The sequence below is a fragment of the Sminthopsis crassicaudata genome, chromosome 3, assembly GCF_048593235.1.
Source record: "Sminthopsis crassicaudata isolate SCR6 chromosome 3, ASM4859323v1, whole genome shotgun sequence".
Classification (NCBI taxonomy): domain Eukaryota; kingdom Metazoa; phylum Chordata; class Mammalia; order Dasyuromorphia; family Dasyuridae; genus Sminthopsis; species Sminthopsis crassicaudata.
The window spans coordinates 58835640-58860937 of NC_133619.1; the positions used below are offsets into that span (position 1 = coordinate 58835640).

The 25298-nt window shown below is 31.7% G+C and overlaps 1 protein-coding gene across 9 annotated transcripts in view; it reads right to left on the bottom strand.

Moving 5' to 3' along the window:
• Positions 1-2192: 2192 nt before the first annotated feature.
• The window catches only part of ACSL3 (acyl-CoA synthetase long chain family member 3), a 68498-nt gene continuing 45392 nt past the window's right edge, over positions 2193-25298 (bottom strand). For 6 of the 9 annotated variants that reach the window (XM_074298614.1, XM_074298610.1, XM_074298612.1 and 3 more), the window contains exons 6-15: positions 22196-22346; positions 21646-21769; positions 21357-21428; positions 20155-20294; positions 18797-18969; positions 16995-17069; positions 11547-11738; positions 9614-9728; positions 4869-5026; positions 2193-2526 (exon numbers count right to left, since the gene is read on the bottom strand). In XM_074298614.1, coding sequence (XP_074154715.1) covers positions 2369-2526; positions 4869-5026; positions 9614-9728; positions 11547-11738; positions 16995-17069; positions 18797-18969; positions 20155-20294; positions 21357-21428; positions 21646-21769; positions 22196-22346 — 1358 coding nt within the window. In that variant the 3' untranslated portion in view covers positions 2193-2368. The remainder of the gene's footprint in view (positions 2527-4868; positions 5027-9613; positions 9729-11546; positions 11739-16994; positions 17070-18796; positions 18970-20154; positions 20295-21356; positions 21429-21645; positions 21770-22195; positions 22347-25298) is intronic. The other 3 variants (XM_074298616.1, XM_074298618.1, XM_074298617.1) reach the window with 1 other exon arrangement.

The window sequence follows — 25298 nt, forward strand, 5'->3', positions numbered from 1 at the left end:
ATCTGATCTTCACAGAAAGAAGAATTATGGAGATTATTGCAACAAACTTGTGAGAACTCTTCAAACATCTTATTTTCCTAATCAATCCAGGAAACCTCCCTATTCAAAATGTCTTTTATCTGGAATTTGACATAGTTCAAAATTTATTTTAATATTTTCAGGAACAATGTCAAAGCCAAGGAAAACACCTTAGAACTGATTTCTTTCCTTTCTTATCTGTCAGGTCACCAAAATAACTTAGTATCTCTCACAATAAAACATTTTAAAGTTATTTAATTTTCCTAATGATGACAATGCAAGATTAATTGAAAGATGAATAGCATTTGTTCTATATACTTAGTCTCAACATTCTTGTTTTACTGTGGTTATAGGAGTCTGGCTCAGATTTGGTGTACTGAACCAATGTTCCACTCTAAGCCTATCAACAAATGAGAGACTAAGTAGATAATGAAGTCAGCTAAGTCTCAATAGCTATTTCTGAAAGGAAAAAGAAAAAATATTTTTCAGCTTTGAAATATATGCTAACTGATTAACTAATCTTTTGTAACTAAATTCTATTTTTCTTAAGCACATCCCCCCACCTGAAAGAAAGTATATTGTAGAATGCAACAGAATCCCAAATTAGAAAAATGGAAATTTGCAAATACATGATAAAAAGAAAAGCCAAAACAAAAAATAAAAAACCTATTTCTCAAGGTGTGATACCTTTGTGATGCAACCAAAGCCTTCCAACCAAGCAACATACATCCATTTAGTCTTAAGTCGCTCAACATTCAAAAATCTTACCCAAGTTATCTGGGGCCAAATATTTAATATTTTTGCCTTTGTTTTTATGTTTAAAGGAGCTGAGATGCAGTTACTTTTATGAACTGTGCTTTTATGTTAATAGGTAAAAAAATATTTCATGTAACATGTTGCTGAAAAGTGTGCCAATAAATTAAAAAGCATTGATTTGTGCACATTTCAAATTTGTGTGATCTTTGTTGTCATATTCTCTAATTCCTTGGGTAATGTTTTATAAATTCCAAAGCACTTCAAAAAGTTTATCTATTAGACAGGCAGCATTGTAGGAATCAAATATCTAGTGATTCTCTAACTTAAAGGTTAATAAGAAGAATGCCTTCTAAATTATCATGTTAACCTTGATGAGAACACTTTTTCAATCCTAGATGGCCCCATTTTTATTCATATATCATATTCATATCCTTCAAGATAAAAAACATTTGTAATTAGCAAAGGGGAAAAGTTGAAGACTTTTTTACAAGAAGGACTTACTCAAATATCCAACTAACATATACCATGTAAAATAAATACAACCTGCTGCAAATTTATATCCAAAAAAAAATCCTAAATTTAAAAACAAGAAATAATCAAGCCATTTGGACCACAGCTAGGAGATATGACAGTTTTCAATGATTCATGAATTGCAAAATATAGAAACCTGAATGTTTAAGGCTGATGTAGAAAAAAGATGTTTGGCTTTTTAAACTACCATTTTAAAAAAATACCTTGTCGAACCTTCAGAGTTGTTTTCCTTTGACAGTTTCAGTGTCCTCCCAGTTTTAATAATTGTATAAAACTGTCTGAATAGATTTTGAAGTAAAACCATTAGAGGAGAGTTACTAACTGGCATTATACTTGCTACATTAAATATCTTCTGAATTAATAATGACCTGTAGTATTGCTTCATTATATACAGTGCCCATGACCAAACTTCATTATTTTCCCGTTTTAAAATTAAATATTTAAAGAAGAAACTGTCAGGCACATGTTCACAAGATGTTGATCTCTTAAATCATAAGCCTGAATATATTTATTTCTCTCAAATGCATACAAGACAATAATTACACACAACAAGTCTGATCTTCTGTTCAACAATGATTTGATTCATAAGCATTTGAAATTTACATAATTTCACATCAATATCCTTTTGTTTTTAAATACTGTAAGTAAAAAAGGCCCCAAAAGCAACCATTTCTAATATTTCTTAGTTATCCCTCTATACAACCAAACTTTAAAAAGTTACAAACTGAACATTATACAGGATATATAAATCATTTTTAAAAATTTTGAGATTTTAAAATCAGTTTCCCCAATATGATTCAGGAAAATCCACAAACTGACAAATATAGTCATAGGTAGTGAAGTAAAATGGGGGAGGGGTGAAAAAAAAAAGAAGAGACAGACACAAGTTTGCTGTCTTAAAATTTTACTAATCCTGTCAGTTAAAGATGGTGATGTCATGAGAAATAACAGTTTAGGCTTAAAATGAGGAATGGTGTTTGTCTCAAAGACTGAGACATGCAATTCAAGTATTTTCCTATTTGATCTGAGCTCACTGTAGCAAACAGGTGCAAAAAGAGAATGATCATTTCCCTCCGTACATTCGCTCAATGTCCTCTTGATAATGTGTTTTAAGTTCTTTGCGTTTTAGTTTGAAGGCATCAGTCACCAGGCCAGTTTCGGGGGTCCATGGATCTGGGCTCAAACGAATTTTTACTGGAATTTCAAACTTTTCCAGACCTGCTGCCATGACATAAAAAAAAGTTTCAAAATTCAAAAGTGTAAAAAATGCCCATTAACAATATGTACTATCCCTCATTTAAAAAATCATCATAACTATTGGCATGGTTTTTAAACAAAGCCCATTCCTTCTGTCAGGACACCCAAATATTATGAAAAGTTCTGTTAGAGATAAATATTCTTGTCAGGGAACAAATTTTAAAAGGGAAAATCCTTTCAATTAGCAATAATATTAAGTATATACCCCAAAAGCAATCAAAAGGAAAAACGCAAAGGAGTGGTTGAATAAATGTAAAATAAATGACTACATTATTAAGCACCTATTGTGTTTCAGACATTATGCTCAAAGTACTGGATATAAAGAAGAGTAAAAGTGTCTGTGATGTCAGAAGGAAGACAACAAACACACAGGAGACATACAAGACATATATGGAATAGCAGATGTTCAATTAAAGGAGATGGGAAAAGCCCCCAAGAGGTGGTGGGATATTAGCTTGGACTTGAAGGAAGCCAACCTGTAAAAATAAAAAGAAATTTGGAAGATGAGAATATCCTGTTTACACAAGATAAATAGTATTACTGGAGGAAAAGGGAAGAGGTGGGGAAGTAATAAAAAAGAATGACAGTTATGAAGAACTTTGCACAGCCCATAGAAGATTTCATGACTGGCTCTGAAGGCAGTGGGGAACCTCTGGGGTTTATTAACAAGGAGGTAACATAGATCATTTTGACAGGTAAGCAGAAGATAAACTGGGGAAGACCAACCAGTGGGCTACTATTAACAACCCAGGTGTGAAGTGATAAAGATGGACCCTAGAGTGGTACCAGAGAAAAGGAGGCTTAAGGGACAATTGTCAAGTGCTCAAATCAATACACCTGGGTAAAAGACTGGATTTGGGGATATGGAAGTGAACAGTCAAGGATGACACCTAGGTTGTGATTCAAGGTGACTGGGAGGACAGTGATAATCTTTAAAAATAGGAAAATTCAGGGGTCGCTAGGTGGCATAGTGGAAAGAGCAGCAGCCCTGAAGTCAGGAGGACCTGAGTTCAAATCTGGACTCAGATACTTAACATCCCCTAGTTGTGTGACCCTAAGCAAGTGATTTAACCCCAATTGCCTCAGCCAAAAAAAGAAAATAGAAAAAAAAAAAATTTTTTTAAAAGGAAAAAAAATTCAGAACAGAGTAGGGATTGGGGGAAAAGTTAATTCAGTTTGGATATGAAAATTTAAGGTGGCTACAGAGCATCTAACTTGAAATGTTCAAAAAGCTTTAAAAGATGTGAAAATGAAACTGTAAAGAGATTCAGGAATTATCAACATAAATTATCACATGAGATAGTAAGATCACCAAGTGAAATGGTAGAGATGTGCAGAGACTAGGAGGACACCCACAATTCACAGCATGACCTGGATGAAGATCCAACAAGGGAGAACCAAGAAGGAACGATAGGTAAGACAAGAACTAGGAGAGCAGGACATGAAAACCTAGAGAACAAGGTACTAAAGAGATTAAGTGTGGTCGGCAGAGACAATGAGATCGAGAAGGATGAGGCTTAAAAGGCCATTACATCTGGCAATGAAGAAATCATTTAGACGGAGCAGGTCGGGTTGAATGAGTCAAAAGCCAGACTGTAAAGTGTTAAGAACAGAGTGAGAGATTTACCATGCTATAAGAAAGGACCAAAGGAACAAATTCAAAGAAATGAGCTGATAAAATAAGCAAAGCAGGGGAAAATGTATGCAGTGTAGACTACTATCCCAATTCCCACTTTTTGGCACAGTTTATGAACTAAAGCTACAGAATGAGACATTGAGTTTCAGACAGTTTTGTTTAACTAGATTTGTTTGTGGCAATACAGCACTTGATAGTGAGATTTAACAAAGAAAAAAAAAATTATCAACTGAATGATTTAAAAACACAATACCAGAGAATAGGTCAGAAGAGGACAAGGTAAAAAAGCAAACCAGTGTTAGACCAGGTTAAATCTGAACTATACATTTGTTATGCATAATATAATTTTCAGTTTCATAAGTGGTCCTTTTTATATTCGTCTTTTTAAGAGGAAATGTTTAGTTTTGTTAGTATTTATTAAGTTCATCATTAGAAAAAGAAAATTTATCTAAAGGGAGAGAGAGTGAAGAACTGATTGAATTGATTAATAACATCTTGAATAACTAGCTATGAAGTTTGAACTTTATCTTACAGAAATGAAAGTTGGTTGAGGAGGACATACAAGTTTTGTAAAGGAAATATTGTGTAACATCAGAAGTACCAAAATTATTTTCCCCATTTCTTACAACAGTTTTCATGAATTCTGTAAAAAGTTTACCAGAGCACTCACCTGAAACAGCTGCCTCAGAGAGCACTTTCAAAACCTCCTTTTCCATTTCAGGACTGTTACAGATCTCCTCCCAAGTCCCTCTAAGTTCTTTTTGTCGAGCTAGCTCTGTTAGTTCCTTCTGATTTGGCACAACAAATCCAATGACATAAGAATGATAACTGAAATATATAAAAAATGATAGACTATGTATTAACACATTTTAGATGGAACAGCCATGAATGAGTAACACACCTAGCTAAAAATATTTACTTGTCATTTTCAAAGTTCTATAAGCTAAGAAATTCCAAACTACAAAATCTCTAAATTCCTTTGTTTATGACATTTGAAAGTACCATATTTTACTAAACAAAGTTCTATCTATTCCTTCAATATTTCCCAGCATTTTACATCTACTACAATGCTTTTTAGAATCTGCAATAATAATGCTAACGTGTAACTATGGCTTTGTATAATATCAGAATACCACACCTTCCATGTGTATACTGCTTCCTAGTTTTTTAAAGTGATTTCACATATTGTCTCACTTAGGTTTCAAACTCAAAGTGGTAGGGGTAAAAGCAGTCATCATAATCATCATTTTTATGGACAACAGACTTCCAGGTAGGAATAAGGACCTTCATTTCTTGTTCTAAGCTGTTCTTCATGAGCAGTTAAGACATTTAAGGTTATCTTTTGTGCCCCTTCTTGCACAAGTCATCACTGGTGATATTCTATGCTCTCTTTATATACACTCTCCATTGTTCTATTTTTTTTTAATTTTTTTAATTAATTTTATAATTATAATATTTTTGACTACATATGCATAGGTAATTTTTTACAACATTATCCCTTGTACTCCCTTCTGTTCTGAATTTTTCCCCTCCTTTCCTCTACCCCCTCCCTTAGATGGCAGGTATTACCATACATATTGAATATGTTATAGGATATCTTGTGCAAAACCAAATTTTTTTGTTGTTGTTGCAAAGGAAGAATTGAATTCAGAAGGTAAAAATAATCTGGGGAGAAAAACAAAAAATGCTAACAGTTTACACTCATTTCCCAGTGTTCCTTCTCTGGGTGTAGCTGATTCTCTCCATCTTTAATCAATTGGAATTGGATTAGCTCTTCTCTATGTTGAAGATATCCACTTCCATCAGAATACCTCTTCATACAGCATTGAAGTGTACAGCGATCTTCTGGTTCTGTTCATTTCACTCAGCATCAGTTGATGTAAGTCTCTCCAAGCCTCTCTGTATTCTTCCTGCTGGTCATTTCTTACAGAACAATAATATTCCATAACCTTCATATACCATAATTTACCCAACCATTCTCCAATTGATGGACATCCATTCATCTTCCAGTTTCTAGCCACTAAAAAAAGCTGCCACAAACACTTTGGCACATACAGGTCCCTTTCCCTTCTTTAGTATTTCCTTGGGATATAAGCCTAGTAGTAGCACTACTGGATCAAAGGGTATGCACATTTTGATAACTTTTGGGGCATAATTCCAGATTGCTCTCCAGAACGGTTGGATTCTTTCACAACTCCACCAACAATGCATCAGTGTCCCAGTTTTCCCACAGCCCTTCCAACATTCATTGTTATTTGTTCCTGTCATCTTAGCCAATCTGACAGGTGTGTAATGATACCTCAGAGTTGTCTTAATTTGCATTCTCTGATCAATAGTGATTTAGAACACTCTTTCATATGAGTGGAAATAGTTTCAATTTCATCATCTGAAAATTGTCTGTTCATATCCTTTGACCATTTATCAACTGGAGAATGGCTTGATTTCTTACAAATTAGAGTCAATTCTCTGTATATTTCGGAGATGAAGCCTTTATCAGAACCTTTAACTGCAAAAATGTTTTCCCAACTTGTTACTTCTCTTCTAATCTTGTTTGCATTAGTTTTGTTTGTACAAAAACTTTTTAATTTGATGTAATCAAAATTTTCTATTTTGTGATCAATAATGATCTCTAGTTCTCCTTTGGACACAAATTCCTTCCTCCTCCACAAGTCTGAGAGGTAAACTATCCTATGTTCCTCTAATTTATTTATGATCTCGTTCTTTATGCCTAAATCATGGACCCATTTTGATCTTATCTTAGCATGCAGTGTTAAGTGTGGGTCCATGTCTAGTTTCTGCCATACTAATTTCCAGTTTTCCCAGCAGTTTTTGTCAAATAATGATTTCTTATCCCAAAAGTTGGGATCTTTGGGTTTGTCAAACACTAGATTGCTATTTTTATTCACTATCTTGTCCTGTGAACCTAACCTATTTCACTGATCAACTAGTCTATTTCTTAGCCAATACCAAATAGTTTTGGTGACTGCTGCTTTATAATATAGTTCTAGATCAGGTACAGCTAGACCACCTTCATTTAATTTTTTTTTTCATCAATTCCCTTAAAATTCTTGATCTTTTGTTCTTCCATATGAATTTTGCTATTTTTTCTAGGTCATTAAAATAGTTTCTAGGGAGTCTGATTGGTATAGCCATTGCTCTATTTTTTGATAATTTTTGATTCTTATAGATATTGTAGTAGTCCATGACTGAAAAAACTAGTATAAAATTTTTTTTTTTTTTTAAACTTTCAAGAGTATCTTGCAAAAGCTAAAGACAAACAATTTCCCCAACTGGGACACTGATGCATTGTTGGTGGAATTGTGAATGGATCTAACTACTCTGGAGAACAATTTGGAACTATATTCCAAAAAGTTATCAAGCTGTGCATATCCTTTGATCCAGCAGTGTTACTACTGGGCTTATATCTCAAAGATAACTTAAAGAAGGGAAAGGGACCAACATGTGTAAAATGTTTTGGCAGCCCTTTTTGTGGTGGCTATAAACTGGAAATGAATGGAAGCCCATTAATTGGAGAATGGCTAAGTAAATTGTGATATACAAATATTATGGAATATTATTGTTCTGTAAGAAATGACCAGCAGGATGAATACAGAGAGGCTTGGAGAGACTTGCATGAACTGATGCTGAGTGAAATGAGCAGAACCAGATTATATACTTCAACAACAATACTATATGAGGATCAATTCTGATGGAAGTGGTTCTCTTCAACAATGAGAGGATCCAAATCAGTTCCAATTGATCAGTGATGAACAGAACCAGCTAAACCCAGAGAAAGAATACTGGGAAATGAGTGTGAACCACAACATAGCATTTATATTCTTTCTATTATTGTTTGCTTGCATTTTTATTATTCTTCCCAGGTTATTTTATTCTAAATCCGATTTTTCTTGTGCAGTAAAATAACTGTATAAATATGTATACATATATTGTATTTAACATATTTAACATGTATGGGACTACCTGCCATCTGGGGGAGGGAGGTGGAAGGAAGGAGAGGAAAAGTTGGAACAAAAGTTTTTGCAAAGGTCAATGTTGAAAAAATTGCCCATGTCTGAGTGAAATGAGCAGGACCAGGAGATCATTATATACTTCAACAACAATACTATATATGATGATCAATTCTGATGGACGAGGCTCTCTTCAACAATTAGATGAACCAAATCAGTTCCAATACTACTGAACCAGCTACACCCAGAGAAAGAACTTTGGGAATTGACTATGAACCACTACATTCCCAATCCCTCTATTTTTGTCCACCTACATGTTTTATTTCCTTCACAGGCTAATGGTACACTGTTTCAAGTCTGATTCTTTTTGTACAGCAAAATAACTGTTTGAACATGTATCCATATGTTGTATTTAACTTATACATTAACATATTTAACATGTATTGGTCAACCTGCCATCTGGGGGAAGGGGTGGAGGAAAGGAGGGGAAAGTTGGAACAAAAGGCTTTGCAATTTCCAATGCTGAAAAATTACCTAAGCATAAAATTTTTGTAAAAAATTAAATAAATTAATTTTTAAAAAGAAAAAGAAAAATTACCCATGCAAAGGTTTTGTCAATAAAAAGCTGTAATAAAGTAAAATAAAATACACTATCATATTATCTGAAAAAAAAAATTCCCCAAAGCAATTTAGAACTTTCTCTTTCCCTCATTTAATTCTGAATCTAACTTAATATTCACATGCACTGCCTAACAAAGAGAGAAGTACAGACAGCCTGAATAGCAGTTCTTTCAACTCTATGCAATATTCTAGACAACAGACACTGTTCATCCATTTGATTTATTCCTGTGTAGATTGGACCAATTTTTTTTTTATTCATAAATCTCTCTCCAAGAAAAAATATTTTAGACTTGATGAAATCAAGTCTAATATCATCCACAAACAGGAAAATCTGGAAATCACTACCTTCTATAGGGAATCTCTTTCATATTCTGTTAAGCAGTAGTGGATTCCTTCTGTGAGCATCTGCCGCCTGATATTATGCCTCACTTATTGATAATGAGGAGAAGGTCCAAATTTCCTTCTGCTATCCTTAGGTGAATTAATAATCCAAAAAACAAAATAAATTTAACAAACCCAACCCTGAACTGTTGAAGAAAATTGGAGTATAAAATATTGGAGTATAAAATATCATGAAGCTTAACTATCTAGTTTGGTATTTAAGAATAATCAATTTTTTAAATCACTTATTAGTTTTTTATTTGGCAGGTACTTGTACAACCTAGGTTCAATCAAATGGATGCAATTATTACCTGCATAAAGCTGAAAAATGAACCCATGGGAACTACTTAGATCACTGTGAAATGAGCTATAGAGAAAGAAAGAAGCCCAAGATAATTACATAAAAAATGTTGAGACAAAATAGCATTAAATTTTCTTACCATACCTATTTGCATATGCACAGATGTTATCTATTAATGGGAGATTCTTTAAAGCTGCCTCAACTTTTCCAAGAGAAACATATTCTCCTGCTTGAAGTTTTACAAGGTCCTTTTTACGATCTGTTATAAAAAAAAATAAATAAATGAAGAGGAATCAGTCACCAAGATGAAAATTACAAGTAACAAATGAACAATTAAAGTATATATATTTTTTTTCACTAAGTATCCTTAAATAGCTAATTGTCGACTAAATTTATAATAGTAAGACTAAGCAAAGTGTATATATCAAGAATTTAGGCTCTAATAAGCAATATTAAATATATATTGTTAAAAGTAAAAGCCAAACAATTTGCCTTTTTTTAAAAGTGGCATCAAAATCAAAAATCTATTTTTTTTTTTTTACTTTTATTGAATAAGCTTGGGAAACCTTTAAAATAACTAAAACAAAATGAAAATTTTAAAATGTGGTTATGTAATAACTACAAATATTTGCTATCAGTGCAAATTTAGGCAAATAGCTCCAGCACTGCAGCGGAGGAAGAACCACTTTTAACAAATAAAAGTAACTATCTTTTAAATGGGCAAACTAGAAATTCATTCAAAATAGAATATATTAGCTCAATACATTTTTATTAAGTTAGACCTAAGTAGACTACATGGAGAAATTATTGTATTTATTAAAACAGAGTCAAATATAAACAACATGTACAATGATTCACTATAAACTTAGCCTTTCTTCCAATTTTGACATTTTTGTTGATATTACCATCTTCTAAGTCATCTAGTCAAAACCTCAGGGTTATTTTTATTAATCCCTTTCCTCATATTCCATATCAAATTATCAATTGGCAAAGCTTGTTGACTTCCCTTCTAAAGCATAATTGGTACCTGTCCCCTTTTCGCATAATATAGTTCATTTCAGGATTTCACTTCCTCTCACTTAGTTTAATGAAATAATCTCTTTCTACTTCCTCTCTCTTCCTTCTCCAATCTATTCTCCATAGTTGTCAAAATAATTTTCCTAATGCTCACTGTACAATGAAGGTACTCCACGTTTAGTGAATTAAACAAATTTATGTGGCCAAATGACAGTAAACATAAAAGACCTCAATACAACTGGTTCCTAAGACACCTTTCCTCTCCCCCCCATCTCAACACCATAGACAAATAAGCCATCCAGAATTTTTCTTTTTATGTAAATGATAAAGAGTTGAGTTGCCTCATTTGTGGGAACTCTCCAAGGACAAAGCAAACATGATTCCTCAAAAATATAAAACCAAAAACTTATCTAGTATCTATTGCGTAGGAAAGATCACATTAACTAGTGCTACTTATAGAGGCAGAAATAATATGTACCATTAAAATACTAAAATATTATTGTTATAGAATTTATTGGAACTTTTATATTATAAAAAAATTATTGAATGTAATATCCATACTAGAAGTGACTATCTTAGTCTGAATATAGACTTTCATTTTGCCCCCAAATCTGTCTAGTATAAAAGTTGTTAATTTAGAAATCAATCTTGGTAAGAGAAAACAATCCAAAGCATTGAAAACAAAAAATTATTCATGCAAATATAACTCATAATCATAAAATAATTCTTTTAACTAAAATCTTATCACTAGAATTTATAACATAAAATACTTTTGTGGAAAAACTCTCATTTTTGATATGGTAGGGTAACCTAATTCAGATGCAGTCTTTATTCTAATGCATTATAAAACAGTAGAACATATAGCTAAAAAAAAAAAAAAATCACAAACTAAAACAATCAAAATTTATTAATTCTTATAAATTCTCTAATTTATGTGACTATACAAGATGGCAAGAAGATCAGTGCCACTTTAAGCTATTTTAACTTAAAACTGAAATAAGATTTTTGGAACAATGAATTAGAAGGATTTACTTCCAACACCCATAACCAGATGACTCACCAATAATCTTTAAACATCCATCAGGATCAAATTCTCCAATATCTCCCGTACAGAGCCACCTCTGTCCATGTTCATCTTCAAAGAAATCAGCATTTGTTTTTGCATCATTTTTGTAGTAGCCCATTGTCACATTCGGACCACCAATTAGAATCTCACCTCTTGGATGTGGTTTATCTGTATTAAAGTATCCACCTAATTAACAGAAAGAATTATTTTACATTGTATGTGAACCTCTTTAAGAAAAAAAAAAAGTATATATTTCTAAATTTTTCAATGCAATTGTTATTGTATCTTCCAAGGTTGAAAATGACTTAGAAATACAGAAAAAAAATTATTTTAGAAAAAATATAGCTATATAAATGGAAAAAATGCTATGATCATTAAAAAAATCTAAACCTCCACAGCTAGCTTAAGTATACTAATAGATTGAATAATTATTATTATAGATATGTATACATGAAATCTAGCATTTCCTAATATTCCTGCAGAGAAAGGAGAGGGAAGCACACCATTCTTGTGCAGAAACAAGAACTTGTTAATGTTTTACAAAATTATTAAAAATTAGACATGTCATATTCTTTTAACTCCATTCATTGTTTAGTAATTATTGCTCTCATAATGTGAAGCATATATATTACCATTTCTATCTTTACTTTTTACCACACATACAAATGATGTTTATAAAATTACAAAATATAAACTGCATTAATAGCTGATATAAATTAATTTAATGGTGCTAAGAAAATACTTTCAGAGCACTGAGAAATTATGAGGATTATCAAAGAATTAAAGTATTCTGATTAAGCAAATATCTTCATAGAATAAATTAATGAAAAAGCATTTTATTAAATATTATTTATCAAACATTGTGCTAACATTGGGGATAAAAAGAGGAAAAATAAGACAACCTCTGCTATTAATGAATTCATACTTTTATTGAGGAGAGGAACATACACACAAACATACAACATAAGAAAATTTCTGTCACAAAGACAATGGCCCTGAAGTCCTAAGGGTTCAGAGCAAAAGAATAGATGGCAATAGTTCATAAGTCCAAAAGGCACCAACACAGGGCAAATGGTCAAGGCCGAATAACCTAAGGACATAGCAGCAGCAATGTTCCACCTTTCCAGAGCTATTATCGAGAAACTCTTTATCCCTCTTCCCCATCAGCTTGCCTCATGAAGTAAAAATGAGAAGAGTCAAATAGAAGGAAGATGCCACACACCCCCACTTAAATTGCAGCCTGTGGGTTGGAGGAAGGAATAAAAAGGAGGTAAAACTTTTTTATTAAAGCTATGCTTTTCTTTAAAATTTTGAATTAAAAAAAATAAAAATAAAAATTTGAATTTTAAAAAATTATTCCAATTAACTTCTCATCTTTATTATACAGAGCATACTTCTGGTGGATCAGTGATCTCATTTTGGGTACTCTTTAATGATATGGATTACAGATCACTACCACTTTTTCATTCTAAGTGTTTATTGTTCATTTGCTACCACAAATTCTCCACCAGGAATCCAAGTGCCTCCCAACCTGCTGGGAGCTTTTTAACCATATATGGAATGGCAGGTGTGGACTGTCCAATGCCGATCCTCTGCTCCAAGCTACCTCCTTATACAAGCATACCCTTCTCTCTGATGCATCCTTTTGTGCTGTCTCATTTGTGAGATCATGTATTGGTAATATGGTACATCACTATCCCTACCATGCATATGTTTTCATTGTTCTTTTTGTGATTAGTAATTTTAATTATTTGGAAAGTATTACTTTGAGGCACCATACAGAATCACCTGAAGAACATCACTGTTCAAAATATGGACCTGTATTTCAGAAAAATTCTCAAGATCATGAAAAATGCTATACAATTTACCCAAAAGTAGTAACATCAACTCTATTCCTTTTCAGTTCTAGGTCCAACTTACAGTACAACATTCTGGAACTTAATGAAATCAATACTAAGTCATCTGCAAAAAAGGAGTAACTGAAGCACCACACCATCTAGAGAAAAATCACTCCTAATCTGAATCTGACAGTGGCGAATACCTTTAGAAAGCATTCACCTCTCTATTTGATGCTTTTCAGGATCTTTTCCAAAAAATCCTGTAAGATTTTAATATATGAAATGTTAAATGTTAATGTTTAATATAATATCCTGTCAGAAGTTAATTTCTAGAACCAAATCAAATGCTATTTTAAAAAACCAACACTAGAATTCTACAATTAAGATGTGGTTTGGTCTAGATTTTATGAAAGCTTATTTTATTCTCATACCTCCAAATTGATTCCTATCCATGCATAAAATATTATTTTTATATCTTGAATGCTTTCAGGGCTGTAAAAACTTTTAATTCAATCTCCTCCATAAAAAACTGGTTCAGTCTAGCTACTCTTCCCACCCTCATTTTTTTTTTTACCATTATCTGTGATGTTAAGTCCAAGTAAGAAATTCCATTGTTACTAATAAGAAAAATATTTTGCTTAAAAAAAAATTCAGATAAATCTGTTTTTATAACAAAATAGATTCAAGTTTAACCCTTAACGCTCTTGAAGGATTTACCTTCTAAAGATACTGTGTTGATTACCTACAATTACTTGGTAGTCTCAGGGCACATTTTCTAGACATGGCCATAACAAATTTTTTTTACTTTACTATATTAAAAAGGTTGATTTTTTTTTTTTTGTTTCATATAGCTTCAATGGGAGACTGGGATATTCTTATTTTTCCTTACTTAAAAATCTTTTAAAATAGAACATTGTTTTTCCTTGAACTCTTCTCAACTTTATACAAACATGTTGAAAATCTTTTAAAGCAGTATAGCTCTTGGCTGCCATCTCTATCCTTATGATGTGAAAAATCAGGTTTTGACTAAGGTTGATTTTCAAGGGGCGAATTTTTTTTTTTTTAAATAAAGTTTCTAAGGAAATGGTGATAGTCTGTATTCATATAATAATTCGTTTAATTCTCTCCTACTGTTTGTTATCAATTTGCTTTTAAAACATGTCAGAATGGAGTTGCTTCACTTGCCAAGTCCTATCTTTTTTTTTTTTTTTTCACCTTATCTTGGGTTCAGACTCTTTTCTATTAAGTTTCTTACCATGGGATGAATGGCTCCAAGCACTTTTTCAATTGCTTTTCCTTCAGTTCAACCTTCCTAATGTATTGTCTTCCCTAATTAAAATATGAGTTGCTTGAGAGCAAAGAATGTTTGATTTGTATGTATCCCCAGGTCAGCAATGTTTTGCACCAATAAGAGCTTAATATGAATTAAAATGTAAACAAAGGACCTGGAAATTATTCTTATCTATAACCACTTGTTTCCTGATAGAAAGTAATCAATTTAATTTTTTATGATGTCATTTGTTGTACATCTTCAATTTTTAACATTCTTCTTGAAGTATTAATGATAAATGAGCACAAGAGTTGTATAAAATACACAAGCATCTCTTTTTATAATTCCTAAAGCATTTTTACAAGTTTTCATTCTCCTGCTTTACACTCACTCTAAAGACTGAGTTTACCAAGTATTAAATTATGTTGACATGCAACTTTTTTCTACCTCCTTGCATTCAATAAGAGGTGGAAGCATAGCTTGCAATCATTTTTTTTTTGGTGGTCTCTTTGTAAATGTTTATCAGAAATATTGCATGGGTAGGATAACCAATTGTTCCAACAAATTACTTTTTGTTACCATAGATGTACAACTCCACCAACTCCTTTTGCCTAAGAAAAATGTATATATCCTTCTGTTCAACTGCAAATTAGTTTTATTTTCCAAATCCCATTATGGTAAATCATATCATAATATAATTATATTATTCTTCAGGCCAATTCCAGTAGATTTATGTTGGAGAGAGCCATCTACATCCAGGAAGAGGCCTGTGGGAAGTTAGTATGGATCACAACATAGTTTTTGCATCTTTTTTGTTGTTTACTTGCTTTTTTCCTTTTTGATCTAATTTTTCTTGCATAGCATGATAATTGTGGAAATATATTCAGAATAATTGTACATGGCTAACTTTTATTGGATTACTGGCTACCTAGGGGAAGGAATGGATAGAAAGGAAGATGAAAAATTTGGAACACAAAGTTTTGCAAGAGTGAATGTTGAGGGGCAGCTAGGTGGTGCAGTGGATAGAGCACCAGCCCTGAATTCAGGAGGACCAGAGTTCAAATCTGATCTCGACACTTAACACTTCCTAGTTGTATGACCCTGGGCAAGTCACTTAACCCCAGCCTCAAGGAAAAAAAAAAAAAGAGAGAGTGAATGTTGAAAACCATCTTTGCATATATTTTTAAAATAAAATGCTACTATTAAAAAAAAATAAAATAAACTTGAAAACCTCCCAAAAAAATATTTATATACTTCATTGCACTTAACAGTCAACAGTTCAGTCAAGAAACTAGGTTCTTATATGTATAACACTCAACATTTAAAGACAGTCTGTGTGATAGCATCCTCTGATCTACTTTTCTGTCACTGACCTCATCACAGCAGAAATTTAAGGTCACTATCAAGATTACAGGTCATTTTATATTTATCCTTGCTTCATGTGTTGCTATGGTCCAAGGATCATCAAATGGCCTAACATTGAATTGCTAGGAGGAAAACATTATATAAAACCTAAAATCCCTCTATACTAATGTGAGTTTAAATTCTGCCTCCTATGAAAAACTATGAGAAACAGTTTTAAATGGCACGATAAATGAATCAACTGTTTTAAAAATTCCTTTTTAAAATGTTCTTTGCTTGTAACTTGTAAACTCTGAGAATAATGATTAAACATTTTAATAATCTGACTGAATAATTCAGTTCAACACTTATTTCAATAAATACTTTATATATATGTATCATGTTTTTGTGATAAATGTTTTCAACACTGAGAACTTTATTTTATTAACATAGCAACTGAAGAGCTTTAGGATATTTACTAAAAACAGAACAAAGAATTGATTTCTTCCAGATTAGTTAAGATTTTTATTTTTTAATAGAACTAAATGTAATTATTTTTTCAATTTATATTTGAGCAGCAAAAACTAGATATTTATAAATATGCACTCATGGGGATCAATAATTTTCTTTCCATATAATGAACTGATAAAATATATCCTTACATCACATACCAATATTCTAATGTTTTTACTGACAGAATAATAAAGATATGAATGTTTTACCATTATTAATAAATTTCTAACTTATTTTGGTACAATTAGTTATGCTATTTATAATCAAGTATTTTAAATTTTTTTATTTTATTTTTATTAAATAAAATTTTTTTTAAAACAATAAAATTAACTAAGAATATTATATCTTGACAAAATATCATTGCTGTAAAGGAAAAAAGTACAACTTTTTTTTTTCCATTTTTTAAATGTAAGAAAGCTAAATATAAACTGACAAGTCCAATCACATACTAATTAATGTACAGTGTACAAAATTTGTTACCTTCTTCCCAGTTCTTTAATTTGATTTCACAGCAAACTAATGGTGCTCCAACTCTACCAGTATTATAGTCCCAAACTAGATTAAAAAGAGAAAAAAATCAATTTGAGAAAAAGGAAAAACTGATTATAATTTTCTGTATCATCAAAAAAATCATACAGCTTTTCTAACAAGTTTTAAAGTATGTTAGAAACTAATATCATTTCATATGGCCACTTATTTTCCCCCTGATCTATTTGGAAATTGTTTATATGATCAGGTAGTAAATTTACTAATCTTACATCACTGGATGTTTCCAGAAATATCAAAAATTCCCTGGCAACACCTGCAGACTCTTTATGTCCGAAGTAATTAAACAATGTAACTTATAGCATAAGGTAAGTTGCAATAAATGGTCTTTCTTTCTATTTTAGACCCTAAAATCCTGGTGCAATTTTAAAAACTAATTTTAAAGTATTAATGCTTAAAAAAACATTGAGCCTCTTTTTCTCTGAATAAGGACCTTAAGTTCAGTTCAAATTTTGTATTAACTAAGTTCTTGGGAGAAAGAAAAAAGCTTTTTTGTAGCAGCCTCTATTCAGAACAGTATGTATATGTCTAGAGATAGGATAGGAACTAGACCTGTGATTTAATTGGTATAATATACACCTGAAAGACAAAACTCTCCCTTTAAACACAGCCTGATAATTGTAACTTCAATCTCAGAAATTTGTAAATGTGTGTGTGTGTGTGTGTGTGTGTGTGTGTGTTACACACACAAACACAGCATCTATATGGTGCCATAGTGCAAAGTGCAAGACATAGAATCAAGATCAGAGTTCAAATTCTACCTTGGACACTAGCTGTGTGACCACGAGTAAGCCATTTAACCTCTCTTTTCATCATCTATAAAATGTCTGATAGCATGTTGTGAAGATCAAATAATTGGGAAGTGGTTAGCACAGTGCCTGCCTGATGTATAGGAAGCAGTATATAAATATTAGTCATGGAGGGAGAGTACTATTACTATATATATAAGCATATGTAATTCATTACCTGTTATGTCTATTCAAAACACAAGTAAATATCTATACCCATCTGTTTTAAAAATACACTTGTCCATAGTTAAGTTAATGATCTATCTAGAATCATGAAGATACTTTGTTATGCAATCTTATATTTCATTCAAAGTGACAGGAATTCAAATTATATTGAACAGGTTGTTATATTGGACAAAGTATTGCCAAGATAAAAACAAATAAATTGAAAGAGCAAAAGGAAATTAATTTTTAAATTATTTTTATGAAGTTTAAAAAACAAGTTCAAAATTTTTTATAATTAGTTTCTTTTCATTAAAGTTCTTAACACAAAATTCATCTTAATTCAGTCTTTTTTAAAAACCAATTATATTTTGAACCCTGTATTTTTGAATTCCTATATTATTTGGAAGTTTTGTATTTGTTTTTGTTTATGTATATGGTCTGCAAAGTAGCATAATTATAGGCACCTAAATCACAATGTGGAAAATTGGGTTTTATTTTTCTCTGACAAAGTAATTTAAATGTATTGAGAATAAAAAATTAATTTTACAGTCAAGGTTTCAAAAATCATTTCAAAATGTCAGCATATTGAAAACTATTTTTAAGTTCATTTCAATACATTGGAGGGTTTCTACATAAGTATTTTAAATTTATATTGGTAGTATCTAGAGTTACCTGTCCTTTTCCTCATTTGGTCCTAAAATTGCTTCATGTTTAATGAAAAACATTTGGGAAACATCTAAAAATATCAAATGAATGGATATTATATTTCAGGCTAACACTGACCTTCAGTGATTGTTCCAGCCCCAGCCGATTCAGTGAGTCCATAGCCCTGACCAACAGGACAGCAAAAACAGATATTCATAAATCGCTGAGTTGTTGCAGAAAGTGGAGCACCTCCACATAACAGGACCCGGATATTTCCACCTAAGAGGCTTCGTACTTTCCGAAAAACAAACCTAAAAACCAGAGTCAATATTTTAGCCCGAACAGGCACTGTCCCCTGCTTCCTGCTCCTTCCATGCTCATGTATTCCAAAAACCCTAAATCTCAGATAATAAAAAAATGAGATGGACAGAGATGGTGACCTTGTTTCAGGTAGCTAGTTCTAGAGTCCAGATCAGCTCCACTTCAGAGCTAAGTTATTACTGTTCAAATGATATAAAGATATTTTATATTAGATAATCTGTCTTTAAACAAAAAAAATGCTTCTTAAGTAAAGTATGGATACCAATCTTTCAGGTATTTTTTCACACTAATCAAATTTGGACTTTCCTCTAACTCTTAAAATAAATCAAAGATATCAAAATCACTTTAAAATATTTCCTATTTTGGAAACCAAAGCATCAGGAAGTGTGTGCTGAGCACTGTCAGGTGTGGTAGTCAAAGACAAAAATGACATTTCTCCTAATACCATTCCTTCCTCTAGAAGTTCACATTTTAAAGGGGGAGACTAATGTATAGAGAGAATCACATGCCAATTCTATACAAATCAGCGTAAGGTAATATGGGTCCAACAGGAGCAGGCTGCTGGGAGGGACTGGATTAGTATATGATCTGAGCTATGAAGGAAGAAGGAAATTCAAAGGAACAGCAGAGAAGGGTTATGCGTGGCACAGCTGGTACTGTGCTGAAAAATTACAGTATAAACCAGAACAGTTAGGTGGCAAAATCGATAAAGCATCAACCCTGGAGTCAAGACGACCAGAGTTCTAACACTTCCTCACTGTGTGAGCCTGGCTAAGTCACTTAACCACAAACTGCTTCAAAAAACAACAACAAATTATCGCATACATCCATAAAAGCTGTATGTAAAAGTTGGATAGTAAATATTTTAGAAACAATTTTCCATCAACTGTTGCTTTCCACTGAAAAGAAATATCTGAATGGGTTTTTTGATTTATGCTAGAATAAATGTGAAAGCATCAGGAATTACAGCTGAAACTGGAAGAAACTAAGCTTGTTAGAAAATATGGGTAACACAATTAAACAGAACTTTTGAAACACTAAAGAAAACCTGATGTCAAGTTTTACTGTACATGTAAAATCAGTTAAACCTAAAGGTGATATGGCTTTAATGACATTTTAAAAAGGAACATTGTTAATTCATGTTCACTGAAGAATATAGATAGATAGTAAGTTACCTGTCACAAAGTGGGGTGCAATAGCCTTTTGAAAGCTGTTCCATTTTGTAGTTATAGGCCAAAATAAAAAGGTTACGTTGAAAACTGCTCATCTCATTCACTTTATTCATGACATTTTTGTAGATTCGATCCATGATTTCCTAATTGATAAAAAAAGGAATATTTAATACCAGAATATTAATACAGTAACTTTCACAATACTGTTAATATGTTTATATGTAATATTAAGAGATTACTAAAATTATTGGACAAAAACCAGAAGTACCAAGACCTTGTGATTTTCAGCTTTCTACAATGTGGTTCCAATCTATCTTTTTCATATTATCACCACTGTGTAAAGTCTATTACCAGCAAAACTACATCATTCCCGTACTCAACAATTTCTAATCCAACCCTATTACCCTCTAGGATAACTTGTCTATCAGGCTTAGAATACCATAACCTTAAACCTATCTTATTATTCTCATTATAATTCCCCTTCCCAAACTCAGTTTGACAGTTTAACCAATTTGGATTTTTAGTGATTTTTTACAAATAACTTCCTCTCATCTCTGTGCCTTTGTCCTGACCATCCAATGTTGGACTTTTATCATTCCAACTTCTTAGGATAATTTTTATCTTCCCTCAAGAATGTCAGAATATCAAAATGTCAAACAACTGATGAACAAAAGTTTTCCTTCCTTTTCCCTTCCTGTCATTTGGCTAATAACTCTCCTAATAAAATAAAATTAACAAAATTAATGATTTTATTGTGATGCAACAAAGCAGGGATGGGAACTTATTTGGTCTGGCCCTGCCAAAGCAATCACAGACAATAATGACTTTCCTTCTCCTCGTCCATCCACTTGAGTTCTTTTATTTGATCATTTTGCATGGCCTACTATAAATACACAAATGATCCTTGAGGGGGAAAAAAAAGGGTTCCCCATCCTTGCAACTGAGCTTAAGTTTTCTCCTGCTAAGCTATTAGCTAAAATTTTGGAAAATCAAACATAATTATCAGCAAATTCATTATTAAGTAGAGGAACTAATTGCAGAAGCAAGATTACATTTGGATAAAGAGGTAGCAGATAATGCAGACAGATTACTAATAAAACAAAAGTGGAATATAAATTGACTTATTGACAATTCTGTAAAATATACAAGAGCAAAAACAAAAAAAGATAAATGGAGAAATAAAAAACTATGCACTGAATTCTCACCGGAACAGCTGCCATTAAGGTTGGTTTCAACATAGATGTATCTCCTTTGCTTCCTCTTTTAATTTTTGTTGACTAAAAATAAAAATAAAAAAAATTTTTTTAAAATGTGCTCTACATTAAAGAACTTAAAACCTCAACAAGCATGTCACATAGGTATGCATTTTTTATACCTCATTCTAAAGAAAACTCAAAATGCACATTTGAAAACAAATTATAATTATTCTTACTCTCAAAAATATATTAAAATTAACACCCTGTCTTCTATAATTTTGATTTAGTTAAGAAATACCTGATCTGCTAAAGTCTGTGGTGATGAATAGCCAATTCGGCATCCATGAGAAAGACAAACAAGCTCAGCACTTAATTCTAATACATGGGCAAGAGGCAAATATCCAATATAAACATCTTCTTCTCTAAAAAGGAAAATAAAAATTCAGACAAGTAGTTTACTGGCATTGAAAAAGAAAAAGTGAATTACAGATTCTAAAAACTATAAAAAATCTGTTTATATGACAGGTGCATCAGATTTCATTAATGTGAGACTGTTCCTCTTATCTGGGTATCTTAAGTGAACAATTTGTTCATGTAAGAGTTTACAAGTTAGTACTTAAAAGAAAAATACCAAAGGAGAAGATTTTTTTAATTTAATTTAAATTTAAATTTTTAAAATCTTTTTAATTATATAATTTATATAAACACATCCAAGTAATAATTTCTGATATAAGGTAGTAGAAATAGCAGGTCTAATGTTTCATCACTATATCGTTTTCCAAACTTAAACTTTGAAGAAACAAACAAATATAAAATGAACCAGCTTTCTGCTGATTGTTAGGTCTTACCCCAGTCCTGGAATCCTTTCAGCCATCCCAGTTATACCAGCAATAATATTAGAATGAGAAATCATAACTCCTTTTGGAAGTCCTGTAGACCCACTTGTATACATGATTACAGCAATATCTGAGGGTGTAGGCCTGTTTTCAGGTGTATTTACTGCATTTAAAAATATGTGGAAGAAAACAAGTATCTAAGAAAGAGCTCTATCATATAATATAAATGGTGATGAAAAATTCAATTATTTTGATACTTTTTAGTTGGTACTGTAATAAAGAATTCTTGGGTCACTCTAACTTATTACCCCACACATATCTTTTATGTCATGGCTGTCTTGAGTACTTTCTCCCCTAGTAGGCTGCTAGGAGGTAGTGCAGTGCGTACAAGGCTGGGCCTACCTTAGAATTTGTGTGTATTCTGAGCAAGTCATTTAATTAAACTGCAAAATAATAGCATATACAAATTGGGATTTTGTAAAGATCAAATGACATAATCTCAGTAAAGCATTTAACTAGAACAGTGCCCAGGCACATAAGTACTGTATAAATGCTTAATTATTCACTTCCCTCTATTTCCTCATTTGAATGTGAGCACCCTGAGTATAGTAACTATTTTTTACTTTCTTTATCTCCTCAGTATTTATCAAAGTGTTTAATAAATATTTGTTCAATGATTCAGCTTTTGACTAATTTTTCCCTAAAAACCCACACTCACATTTAATTTTAGGAAGCAAAACTTCATTCACATAGAAAAATCTAAAATCAATTGTTTTTTAAGCCTGAAAGAAATTGACTTATTCAATTAAAATATGCAATTATTACCTAATTAATACCAATAATTGACTTACAATGAAATTATAATGAAACATATTATAAGTTTCACATTTAATCACAAATCTTCAATTTTTTTTCAAGGTAATGTTCATCAATAGCATTTTAACTTCCTTCTTTAGAAGCAATATGGGTGGAAGAACTAGGGCAAACTTTGTTTAAATTTCACAGATAGTCAGTGACAGAAATAAAGTATATCCCAATCCTCACTAATCCTAAAAGATAGATGCTATTATTATCTCCATATTACAGATGAAGAAACTAAGACAGAAAAAAGTGGTACATTCAGGATCACACAGTTACTAAGTATCTTAAGAGGCCACATGTGAACTCTAATCTACTTGATACCAGGTACAGCCCACTGTATCTACTGTATCACCTCCCTGCTCCAATTAAAAAAAAAAAAAAAAAAAAAAAAAAACTTTATATATAGAATCTAATGTTTCTGAATATGATCAAAGAAACATTTTAGTAACCTGTTTAAGAGCCAAGTACAATGATACATACCATTTTCTAGCATGACATTAAGAATTATAATGTAATACAATATTCTATATTAGGATACAGTTGTACTATATACATTTTTATATGTACGTATAGAAGCCTTTTAGATTTTCCAGAACCATAAACTACTTCCAACTGCCCTTAATGCTATTACCTCAAAAAACCCAACACCTAAACATAAGGCACAACCTCAAAACTTCCAAAATTGTTCACCAAAATGGACAAAATATCTCCAAGTTAAGAAGTGCAAATATGCATATAGATAGACACATCTCTCTTATTCCTAGTCTTAAATCTTTTACTTAATTCCCTACTGAGAAAGACAATATTAGTTAAATTTCACTTCTACATCATAAGAAACTTCTTATAACTTATTCTTACAAAAACCCATTACAATCAAATAACTGGGTTTTCTTCTAGAAGATCATTATAGATACTGACTATGCAGATCTATGGTCTCTACAATTAAAACTATAAAAAAATATTCAGAACACAATCAAGGTACCCAGTTGGCCCATACTAAAAATAAATGAAGACTGGGTTGTAAAAAGAAATGAATATTAGAAAGAGTTAGTATAAAAACTAAGAATTTAAGGGAAAGGAAATGGCTGAGAGCCAGATATGCTGGAGCATCCAACAGCTGATCAGAAGAGACAGAAGCCTCAGGAAGGCTCACAATGATCCAAAATTAGGCAATCAAAATTTTCTTTCAAAATGCACTGTAAGGAATATGAAATGATTAAATGTAACTGGAGGGAAACTAAATTTAAAAAAGCAAATTCATACATGCATAGATAAATTTACAAGTAAATAAATAAAGGGGCAGGGAACGAAAAGTATGTAAGAAATGAGAAGAGGTCTGCATTTCAACTGCAACATCATGAAATCAAAGCTGAAAATTTAAAGATGGGGGAAAAAAAATGAGATCATGTTAACCACTAAGTCAAACATATTAAAACTGTACCTATCACTAGGGCTTTAAATATGTAGTTCTTACATACTGTACATATTGTACAGACTTTAAAAAAAAAAAATAAAGAAAGAAAGAAAGAAAACAACAATCCTTCCATGAAATAAGCAGAAGACAAAATCAGAAAAACTGCCTACGTGCACTTAACTCAAGCTAACATTTAATTCACATATTTAAAAAAGATAATTCCTTTTAAATATTGCATAGCTAGCTACCAGTTCTATACAAATACATATAAGCATTTTCAAATATGGTTCAGGAATGTTTCTGTCCCCAAAGCTACTGGCTTCACTTTACTGGGCTTTTTTTTTTTTTTTTTTTTTTACTCAGGTTACCATTGTAGCCCTGTTAAAGAAAGCGATATAAAGACTTGATGTATGTTGGCAGACTCCTATTCCAAACATGTTAAAATGCATATGTAATATGATTTTTCTCTAATTCAAGAGATTTTCCAAAAGAATCAGCATTATAAAATTATTAAGTTCCCAACCTTCAGAAGTGTTATTTAACTTATCATTCTACTGATAGAGTTCAAGTTACATGTGGCCACTATATATTACACTGATGGAAAAAAGCATTCATTTGGGGATGGCACTTTTCTCTTTCATAAGCTTTGATGGGCAAAACTATGTAGGACAAATAATTCATGCCACAAATAACGTTCAATTTTGTGTATACACATTTGTATCTAAGCATTATGAACACAAATTTCATCACACAGTTAATTATGAAATTTATGCTGGCTATCCTCAAGTTATCAGAAAAGAAAAAAATGTAAAAAAGAATTCAATTTTTTAAAAGATAATT